This window comes from Cryptomeria japonica, chromosome 1 (genome assembly GCF_030272615.1).
Source record: "Cryptomeria japonica chromosome 1, Sugi_1.0, whole genome shotgun sequence".
NCBI classification, from domain to species: Eukaryota; Viridiplantae; Streptophyta; class Pinopsida; order Cupressales; family Cupressaceae; genus Cryptomeria; species Cryptomeria japonica.
In genome coordinates this window covers 381,749,295-381,761,264 of record NC_081405.1, presented here as the reverse complement: position 1 = coordinate 381,761,264, position 11,970 = coordinate 381,749,295, and the positions used below count along the sequence as shown (strand labels likewise).

Below are 11,970 nucleotides of genomic sequence, written 5' to 3'. Positions count from 1 at the left end.
TAATTTGCTTAAAGTAAATTAATGTTGAAGCAAGGTTCCTACACCAATCCAGCAACAAATATTTTGGGAGTTTCTTTTAAGAGATGCAGCCCTTGGTAAATTAATGAAACCAAACTGGCATAAGGAAACCGGCATCTCTTGTTTCATTTAGAACAGCGTCCATCAATATGCCCAAATGCCTAATAAATTAGGTTCATTTGACATGTATCAACTGCCCCTGGATATATTAGTCACAACAGAAATACCAAGGGGGTCTGACACTCTTTGGGAATATGAGTACACAGTGTAGGATAATGGTTGCATACAATCTCAGCAGACTATCCTCTAAATAGTCATGCATTGTTCAATAGAAACTGAATAGTCATCTATTTCAGGGGAACATTCTTCCTCTAATTATCAATATTATTTCTACCAAGCAAGGTATTTTCTCCACCGAAGCATCACAAGGAATGATTTATATTTAGCATGAAATTCTAAATTTTAACAGATTGACTCACAATACCAGAACAGTAAGCATTTATAACAAAGCATACAAATAAATAACTTACAATGTCTAAAATATGTGTCCATATAAAAACAGGATACACAAATCAAATCACTATTTTTCATTTCTGTTGGAATTCTAACTGGCCTTTTGTCGACAACACATCATTAAACAGATCAAGGCATTTCCCCAAATCAATGAATCAGTTATTCATTACAGTGGCAATAAATTGGATGAAAAGAATACAAACTGACAATAAGTTATCCACTGCTACAGAATCACAAATAATACCTGCTCATCTCTCAACTATAATGCAGCTACTGTCAACTGCTATGCAGTTACTACCAATTTATGAACCGGTATCATGAATGAAAATTAAGTGTAAATTGTAATAGTAACCTTTGCAAAAGCAAATAATCTGAGACTGATTTTTAATCATTCAAGTTAACATGTTAGTCAACAGCCAGCAACAATCTGGTTTGACAATCAAACAATTTCCCAATCATCTTCACTAGAAGATGGACTCGTCACATTTTCATTCTCTAGGGTCACAGAATCTTGAATTTCTGACACTGATTTCACTCCCTCAGATATGCAGGCACTTATTTCCTTTGATTTGTTGAGACTCTTGGTAACAGTGAACAATGGAGCCCCATTTGATTGAGTTGCAAGGTGAGTTGCTCGTGCATGCAAGTCATCAAAATCATCTGTGTCACAAAACATGAATTACAGTCACTCTGATCTTTAAAAATGTTACATACAAAGAATTTCACCTGACAAATTTCATAAGGTTTTGAGATTAATAAAACTCTAGCTACAACTAAGCAAAAATGCTTGACATATCAGCATACAACAGAAACAGCAATGCAACCAACCTTTATTTCGGCAGTAAAAACCTATGGCTAATGATGGATCAATGCCACTGAGTGCCATCTTTCTTACAACACTACATCAATTTACCAAAAACAGTCAGTACAGCAAGGTTTGCACATGCGATGCTGCTTCTTTATGATTAAACCATACATATATTAAAGGGGCTGTTGAAAAGATACAGTGCACATCTTCATGTAATTGTTACCTGCAATGATAGGAGCTAGTATCAACCCCCATATTATCAGGCGATATCTCCGTCACCTACAAGACAATCATCAATTATCCTAAGCAATTAAATAGTATACAATATCATTATTAAAAATATAGCGTGTTATATCCATAGTAGTGTCAGATACTGAAGAAGTACATCAAATCAGGAACACTAAAAACAAAATAAAATAATACTATATTTTAGGCTTCCATAGAAAACAATAATTCAAAGATTTTTGCAAAAAAAATCTCTACATAATCCCAAAAAATCAGTTTTCTAAAATAGAACAAGACCTGACCATCTTGATGAGTGAAGCGGATCTCTACATCAGCCAATTTTAGCAATTTTTTTATGCGACTCCAAACTCACCATTGGAGTAATTACAAAGTAAAATAACAGCCTACTAATTTTAAGCACTGAGCATGTTTATTTTGAATGTAAAGCTCAAAAAAGCAACCGTAAATCATCGTAAATACCTGCTGCACTTCATGTGGATCCAAGTACAGAGCTTGATCATCTTGAACTCCTATCATATAGGTTGAGGCTCCAGGCTTTCCACCAACCATTCCAAGACTTTGGGGGAATGTGAATGTTTCACAAAGTGAGGGTATATACCTGCAAACCAATAAGCATGTGAAATGTCATTGATGAAGTAAATATCCTGTGCATTAAAATATATATTTACATTAATAAACCAGACAATTGAAAAAGCAAAGCATCTATAATTTGCTATGCACAGATTATGTTTCTTTACATAGCATTGGGACCAACTGACATTCAGATTGGACAGCACTAGACAACTGCCTAGCTAGAGTACACATCATGAAAAAGCCCCCATGTTTCCACCCACAAAGGGGATAAGACCCGGTGAGGTCTGTCTAGACTAGGCCCTAAATTTCACATTTAATTCAATCAAAGATATATTTTTATCAACAAAAACAATTAAATTTATCATTGAAAAGATATATTATAAAACATGAAAAAAAAACTATTTAAACTAAGATCAATGGAATGCTAGATTCAGTGGAGATAATACAACATCACAGACTATAAAGTCCCTTGTTACTAGACTTAAGAAATCTTTGGAAAGCTACACATACTTTGCACAGTTAATCCTGGTCCCTCATATGAAATATACTCTCTCGCCACTGTTTATATATATTCCCAGATTACAAATGTTTTAACAGATTCCTCAAACCCTCACATACTTCATACTTCTTTTAAATAAATTATTATCTTCTTCTGAATTTGTATGCAGCACATTTCCTTGCACTTCAAAAGACACGGCTCATGAAAAATGGGTAAATCCGGTATTGATATTCCATCTGAATGTTGTGATCACTTCATGGGCTTTAGGATGATGTGTAGAGGCAATACCATATGCATTACATTGTCCATGCCTTATCCTGAGGGGACCAAGCTTGACTATCACAGGCTGCTGCTACAAGACAGGTAGATGCTTCTAAGATGACAGTGACAAAATTTGGTTTTCCCTTACTCACTATCAAATGCCACAATTTACCATATATTGCTTAACGAGACTTGCCAAAATGCTAAAGCCTGTTCGCGTAAGACTTGCTTTTTACCGTTATAAGGTGTAAGATCATCCTGCACGTTTTTCATATCAGAAGCACCAAAACACAGTAAATAAGCAACAGCAGAATAATGTGAGAACTAAATAAAAAGCTTCAACAGAATCACTGGTCAGTAATAGTTGGCCAATCTCCTACCTGATGCTAGCCACTGCGGATGTAAATCCCTCTTATCATGCCATTCCTACAATCCTTGATTAAGGGAATGCATTTGCATGTATGTCACGTCTTAAACTCCAAATGTTATCATGATAGGTATTTATAAGGAGCTATGCCCACCCCTTTTGTTATATAAGTTGCAACTTCATTCTATTACATTTAGTGCATTAAGATCTTGAAACCCTTGATACTCCTCATCAATTTGCGTGTGTTTCGTGTTCATCCTTCCATTATCTGCTACTCCTAGAATATCATTCTCAACACTACCAACTAGCTAGAATTATGCTCAACAACTGTCACCATGTAGTAATCCAATGAACCACTGTGCCATGGAACTGCATGGTGAAGTCCCCTGCATTATTAATCTTAGTGTCATCATTAGCTGAACCAATGAAAAAAAACCTTGATAATGACTTTGTAAATCAAATGCGGTGCTGTATACTGCAGGAATTGTAGTCACTTATTGACCAGACTTGGGAATATTGAAGGCAAGAACCAAAAATTGCAAGTTGTTCATCTACATGATTGGTTACTCAAAAAACGTGGGAGAAAATGACATAAGCCAAGTATATCATTATATGCATCTTGTAGCAATTATTAAAGTCTCAAGATCAATCATCACTGTGAATACCCATTGGCATTGTTAAAAGAAAAATCTGTTAAAAATTTCAGGATCTGCTGAGCAAATGGAATATATCCATCAGCAAGTACACCATGTAAACTTCTAAACTGAAGACTACATATTCATTAGATTGTTGAAAAAAAATGTGCCAAAAACATCTATCACTTGTTCTGAAGAAACTATAATGTCGGAAATTGCATACCTTGCAAGTTTCACACTAGGTTTCTGAGCTCACTTTGGTATCTGCTCCCCTAGAATGTTTTAGGATGCACTGAGCAAATGGCCCTGACCTTCTCCTTCACCAATTTGCCAATTTGTATATCAGATTCTACTACTTGCTGATCTTGAGCTGTCCTACTTCTTGTCGATCTTGAAATATCAGTCTTATTTTTGTGCATTTTCTCTAGGATGACAACACAACACGCAAACATCTGCACTGCATGCAATTGTCCTGCAAGTTTTGAAATTTAGGACATTGGCTTCCCACCCAACTGCCGGCTCTTAAGCAACACCCATCCATTGAAAAAAACGTTTCCTTTTCTTGAATGTGATCCTTCACCTTCCTCACAAGCCTCATGCAAAAGAAAAATTTTAATTTTTGGAATCCATATGCAGCTCTCCCCTTGGCTCTAGTCTGCTAATTATTCCTCCATTGCTTAAACTTGTAGTGTGTAGATGTTGCTACACTCTTGTTGACATCCTTGAATGCATGATCATCTACTCACCCTCGTGCTTCTGAGTATTTCATTTTTATTTGGTTAATTAAATTATATGCAACTGCTTGTTCTCCTTCACTTCTTATCAGCAAGGTAAAGTTTGTCTCTTCTTCACATTGGTAAACACCTTCAATACTTTCTGTTGTTCTTCTTTCTCTTTCCATTATCAATCATTTCCTTCTTGTTATTGGCAAAATCTTTGGCGACCATCACTACCTATTGTTCAAACATGGGGGAGCTCCAATCTTTCCTCAATTTGTGTACTGCCCATGGAGTCTTGACATGAAGGCAAGCTCCTAAACAGTCTCAACCTTTCTTTCTGTCTCAAAATTGGCATTTGGTGTCTCACAAACTCACAGAGGTTCAGTCTTCTTCTCCGTTCTTTATCATACATTCAATATTTCATTTAAACTAGTCTGTTTAAGTTGATTTCTTTATTGTTGTAAATTTATGGTTATACCTAGTACATTGTGTCCCTGTCTTCGTGTATGCAAACCAGAATGAATTTTAGAGAGATACCTGAATTTCTGCTGTTTCAAGACTATAGCACACAGACTGAACGACAGCATACCAGCCTAACAGCACTTGCATCCCAACCTATGAGGCTTCCAGTTAATTTTCCAGGCTCTCTGTCATCTGTAATTACAATTCTGATATTTATTTTCAATTCCAGTATTTATATATTTTTTTATTTCCAGTTTTTAATTCCCAGCTCTTAGTTTTAGCTAAAGATAACATTGTTTAAAAAGCTGAAGCACATTTTGAATTGGGCTAATTAGCTTTGTCATTTTCTATTATAAAACAGCAGTAGAAACATTCTTTCACTCTAGTCTTATTCATTGTAAGGGGTTAAATAAGTTGCAAATCTTAAACTGCAACTAACTTTAAACCATTACAGAAACATCACCTCCTTTCTTTTGAAGGGGTATAGCATTATAATACAGCCTTCCTTCATGAAGGGATAATCACCAACTATAACTGCACATATGGCATCAACCAATAATTCTGAAACATCATATGTGCAGATCATACTGTGACAATTTATTTCAAGGAAAAAATTGTCACAAATAAAGCCAACCCTTTACAAGATGCAAATGAAACTGGAAAATATGGTTTGACAATTAAAAATTCAAAGATGTTTTCATTGAAAACAACTTCTGAAAGCTAAGGAGTAAAAGAACAGCTATAAAACCCTGGGTAATAACGATCAGAAAAGAAGATATCAAAGCAAATGGTGGTCCTGAAAATACAGATACAGTCCTAAAGGATGTTGGATCCTGAAAAACCTTCCCCAGCAACAGAGACCTTCAAAACTGAAGAAGACACAGGCATGCAGAACTATGTTTTTTGCACACCTAAGAATGTGGCAAAAGACAATGCAGAATTGAAAAATGAGGTGTCCATTAATACGTGATTAATAGATATATCCTTGGGATATAGTTTGCACCCCTTGGGAGATGTTAAAAATACAAGTAATACAAAAAAATAGGCTATCTAGATCTGAAAAGTGTACAGACCAAGAAACTGTTCTGTTTTTCTGTCTCCTTTTTGTTGACTTAAGACTTGTTTCTTGGGTTTTGGTTCTCACACAAAACCGAATTGATTGTTCTAGATGGATACTATCTATTTTTTATTGAATGATTCCATCATTGAAAAACATCATAGTAACCACCTTGAGATAACAAACAATGCCCCTTCCAATCTATCAAACATAAAATGGCATACCATACAGTAAACTTCCCAAAATCACTCTCCGAACAACAAAACCTTAACTTTTAACAGAAGCAAACAGATAGTATGCATAATTCAGCAGCAATACTTTTACAAGAGTTCTTTCACTGTTGCACAATGCACATGGTGATGCAGACATAAATGAGTGCATTAATATTGATTAAAATAATTGCTACAAGTTAGTTATTCGCTTAAATATATATAGCCCACCCGCAGATGAGAGCAATAGTTTTGCACCAGATGAATTTGATTACCCCATCAAACTCCAACCTGTTTAAAGCTTTTTATCAACTAATACAAGGAGCACATATCAAAGTAAAATTATCTGTATCCCAATCTAAAAATTCATTGACTAACCTTCTTCAGATGAATTGCGAGAAACTTCGATAAGTAAATAAATATCATATTACAAACTTTGCGTGAGACAACTTCCCTACACACAAAACCCACTCCTGCTATCTCAAGTATAGTTGTTGAAACCAGATATGGTATCAGATATGATAAGGTATTGGATACAGAGATAGCATACTTTCAAGATCCCCTAATACAGATACAGATGGATACAACAATTATAAAAACACACATATTCAATTATTTATAAATCTAAATGCATAGGCCCTAACACTAAAAATATCTAGTTATACGTATTTTAGTTTTTATATCTTTAGTTTGTAATGTTTATTTTGTTATATTAAACTTGTCTTTACATTTGTGATATAAATATGTATATGTACAATTTATTTTCATGTTTATCTTTTGCAACCACATCTGCTGCCATATACAGTCATATCAGGTATGGTCTACCATATAAACACTCATGTACTGGCAACTCCAGATACAGTATCCATGTCATTGAGGAGTAACATATGCATATACAGTTCCCGAAATGCGTCAGGGAGGGGAAATATCCAACAACTCTGGTTAAAACCTTTTCCAATATCAATTTTCACCTAAAACATATTTTGGTACTATTCTACACTTTTAACATATAAAAACATTGATTTTAAATTTTTACAGATAATGAAATCTATACATGAAATAGGGGATATTTGATACCATTCTACACTTTATCACATAATAAGATTGATTGTGCACTTATGAAATCCATACATAAAAATAGGAAGGTAACAGTTAGAGATTATAAATTTGATTTGCAGTTTGTACCAATGTAATAGTAAGCTACTTAGTTTAAATTGCAATGCTCTATATTTATTGCAATTATTTTCATGTTTTAACATTTATCAAAAAAAGCTTCCTTAATTTCATCTTAGACAGAGAAATGCACCATACAAAGCCAAACATAGACAAACTGAGCATGAAAATCATTTGCATGTTTAAAATCTGCTGTGGACTGGGTGGATAAACAATCTACAGAAACGGACATAAAACATTTTCTCTAAATGTTCTTCCATTTTACAAAATTGAATCAGGAAGAGCAAACACAAATTCTGTCTAAATAATTTTGGGACAGTGCATGTTTTAGGGATAAGGCTGCAATAGTGCATTACAATATTTTTCAATGACTACTTATAAAATCATGGATACCTTGGATGAAATTTGTGAATGAAAAGAACAAAAGTTCCATGAAGTTAAATCAGTCAAGCATGCACAGAAGTATATCCAGAACTGTTTCAATCCCCCAAGCACAAGCTACTAGCTTTAACAGCAGATGCTACACTTTCTCAGAAGCCACTGAGTCTAGCTTTAGTAAACTCTACATGGCAACCATGGGTTCAATTGGTTAAATCAAATAAGGGAGACAAGTTACCACAATAGAAAACCATAACACTAGCAAGGATTCAACTGACAAGCTTCCTTGTCAAATGGAAATATTGGATAGGCCTGAGGCATAAATTTCATAAAGAATAAAAGAAATGCTAGATGAAACTTGAATCTATTCATAAAAATTTACTAACCAATTTTACAACAAAAGAATGAACAATATTCATATGTCCGAAGGTCATATTAAAGATAGCATACCTTGGATTAATCTTTCCTACACCAAGAAGAAGGGGCACCAATATTAAAAGAGGAACCTGAGCTTCCCCTTGTCCATTGGACCACTCTGCACACAGTCTAACAGCATCATCAATGCAAAGAATTGGAGCTCCCCCGTGTTCACCATATTCATCACCAGAAACAACATAAACTGCCATAGGAAATATACAATTGAACTTCCCAGTGATACAACGTTCCTTTCCAGCACGCACAAGTGCCTCCAATGAACGACATAATGCATATGGCCCCAACCAGGAACCAGCGGTTAAGCCAGAAGATTTTCCAGCTTCGAGTATATTGTGTATAGAGAAAGGACACGCCTCAGACAGGGAATCTCCAAAACATTGCAAGATCTCGATATACTCCCGATCGAATGGCTGCATCACCAACATGGGATCACTCTTATGAGCTACCCTGCAATGCAACGGCAAGAGCCTCATCACACTCTATATGATGTTTACTAGACCTAAAAGTTGACCCTAGCTTTTGTTGCAGCACTAATATATATTGTGTCTTCTCTCTGCAAGCTAATATTAAGTAATTTAAAAAATATTCTTTCTCACCTTATCCATTTGCTTTCGCCAAGACCTCCCTAAATGATGAGAAAGCAAAGCCTGCAATTCAAATTCAAAAGTCTGGGTCAATCAATAAGTGTCATACATAATGACAAATTTCTATGAAGCCTTATAAGTCAAAAGACAACTTTCTTTCAAACTATCAACTTCAGAATGAAAATAGAAATCTCTATCAATGTTGCAGACTTCACAACGGTTAAAACTTGCTCAAACATGCAGCAAAAGCCTTTGATTCCATAGCCTCAACTAGCTGTGTGATAGAGCTTTGAAAATTCAATAATACTGTATTTCAGACATTGCTCAAATTCAAGTCCAATATAACTCAAAAGCACCTGAGCTACCAGCATCTGCCCACTCCGAAGCATACATCCCCAGCCAACATCACTAACAATATTTGTATCTTCTATTGGTTCAAAACCTGTACAAAATGAAATAAGTGGTACGGTAAGAAAATGCAGCGGTACCTCAGAAAATTCAGTGCATGTGTCTGCACAGATTTATTAAATGCACATCATTCCATCAAAATTGCTTGAACTAGCAGCATTAAATAATTTTCAAACCACACTTTGAATGCAAACTGACCTTTTCTGTAAGTGATCCAAATCCTTGACGAGAAATCATCCATAAAATCCACAAAGCCTTGGCTACTAGTGGACTCACTAGAAGATTCATCAGGCAAAATCTTATAGCACGTCCCTAGAAGCCAAATTGCACTACCAGATGCAGAGGAACCTGTCAACCAGGGCCCCATAATGCGCTCCTGGAGTCGCCTCATAGGACCACTAGCAACTGCTCTCCTAACCGCTGCTGTCCACCCAGACGTCCCAGCAATGGAGCTTTGAGTTCTATCAGAGGAGGATATGTCACTGTGAGACTCAAAGACAGAGAAGGAGGAAATGAAACTTGACCATAAGGTTGCCTTTGGATGTAAAGAATGATGTTGCTCTTCTTCTCTAGCCTCAGGTGCCAGTTCTTTCTCTGTGCAAGTAGAATGCACGAGAGGCAATGATGGATTCTCACTTGAGTCTGACAAACCCTTCATTACCTAATAAGGATTGAAAATAAATGAAAAATGTATTCTGCTACAAACACTGCACATGGCACTAGAGGATTTAAAAATTTTAGTATATGGAAAGAAATTATTTACAGATAGAACCACATAAGAAAAACAATAAATATGGACTCCCTATATTAAAAACCAATATATGCATATTAACAGAAAATTTTAAAACAGCAAAAAAAAAATTTGGGTCGTCATAAACTGATCCAAAACAAATGCAGACCCGCTGTATTCTGCAAGTAGACTTGCCAAAAAATATGACGACAACTGCTTTGAAATGATAACCTATTCATTGAATATGCCAAACTTACAACATTTGAGTAAAACCTTGTTTGTATGCACTTTAACTAATCTTAAAAGGTAAAAAGTTGTAGTCTTCAATTTCTCAACAATTTTGCAAAACAACGACAAAAGTAGATGAAATGCACTTTTCATAAAATGTAACAATACTAGCTGCAAATTCTCAAAAAAAAATTGGTAAACTAAATGTTTTTTTGAGTGAAGACCCCAGACTAGATTCATTTGCACTTGTCTGTTGCATCACTTTTCCTGCTGCACTTCTTCAAGTTACAAACCATCAACAACAAAAAAATTAAGATTATGGTTTTGATAATACCTAATCGAAAAATGTAAAGTCGAATGCAATTACAAACGGGGGGCAGGAGGGATCAAATACAGGATTTAATTCATGCCTAATCATCTTACTAAAATATACACAAACACCACACAACGGTCCGCTAGAACTACGACAAATATAGCCCAGTTAATTTTCTCAATCAAAGGAGCGTACCCAACAGGCTGTCCAAGCAGTTAACGCAGCATGTGGGTCTTCACAAAAAAGTGTTATAAATCTAAACGAAACGAGTTTCCGCAATAAGGGATCTTCCCAGATAAACCCAATAAAAACAAAACTGCAAAATCGAAACTGCGAAAACTGAAAAAAAAATCCCAGGCATCTAGGTGCTACTTGAAAGTATAAAATTGTAACAACATCGTACAGAAATTGAACAAACCCTAGACAATCGTGAATTAAATTTGAGATCATGCATATAACAGATTCGCCGATTTTCTGCGAATCTGTAATTGACATAGAGGGTTCAAAATATTGAGCGATGAATCTCCCGAAAAACCAGAAAACGTATCTTCCTTCGTGGTACATAATCAAAGATCCCATCCCGCAACACACAGATACAGAATTGCGGAGAAAAAAGAAACGCCTAGATAAAAAAGTTAGGTCCCTCAAATCACATAATTCTGGGTTAGAAAATTGGACAAAAACATTACAACAACAGATGATTAAGAAGCAGTTCAGAGTAACAATCGCGACTACACATAACAGAACATAAAACCCAGACACTGGAACTATAAAACAGATTCTAGATAGTAATTACATAAAAAAGGAGTTCAAGCAAGAGGAGAAACCATACCTTGGACGAGAGAGAAAGCGAGAGAGCGAGAGAGAATGAAGGAAAATTAGACAACAGGAGCAGAATTGAAAAGGGGCAAAGGTAGATCTCCAATCCCCTTGTGCAGATCGTCCCGTGGAGACAGCAATTAATGGCAATTGCCGTTCATTTATGTCATTTTTAAATAAATACCCACACAATAATAACAAAATTGATATTTTTATTTGATTGCTTGTAGTTATTGAAACGAATCAGGTCTGGATGGTCCCGTGGACGCAAGGGTTGGGATTATATTATCGAAGACCAATATAAACACCCTTATTTTATTTTATTACTTCAATCCTTTCAATTAAGGTAAGGAATTTAATTTTGAAAATTTAAATAAACACGTGGTGTGGTTAGGTTTGGATGGTCAAACAATTTATTTGTAATTGGTTTCTTAATTTTATTTTGATGAGAATTGCATATTCATACATTTTTTTCTTCTATCATAGGCTTTCTTAGGTTACATGTAGAATTCATTTTGTAAAAAAATAAAAGGAA

General features: G+C 35.3%; 1 protein-coding gene across 3 annotated transcripts; it reads right to left on the bottom strand.

Moving 5' to 3' along the window:
* Nucleotides 1-582: 582 nt before the first annotated feature.
* LOC131070909 (cysteine protease ATG4B) lies at nt 583-11,711 on the bottom strand. 3 transcript variants are annotated; one of them, XM_058006589.1, is made up of 9 exons: nt 11,449-11,711; nt 9,544-10,006; nt 9,294-9,379; nt 8,950-9,000; nt 8,369-8,763; nt 2,045-2,183; nt 1,563-1,618; nt 1,360-1,430; nt 583-1,191 (listed from the first exon to the last, which is right to left on the bottom strand). In XM_058006589.1, the coding sequence occupies exons 2-9, from the start codon at nt 10,001-10,003 to the stop codon at nt 971-973; spliced, it is 1,479 nt and encodes a 492-aa protein (XP_057862572.1). In that variant the 5' UTR covers nt 10,004-10,006; nt 11,449-11,711; the 3' UTR covers nt 583-970. The 3 variants fall into 3 exon arrangements, with proteins under 3 accessions (XP_057862572.1, XP_057862573.1, XP_057862571.1); XM_058006590.2 differs by having other exon boundaries at nt 9,544-10,064; nt 11,449-11,688; XM_058006588.2 differs by having other exon boundaries at nt 9,544-10,052; nt 11,449-11,688.
* Between the last annotated feature and the right edge of the window lie 259 nt (nt 11,712-11,970).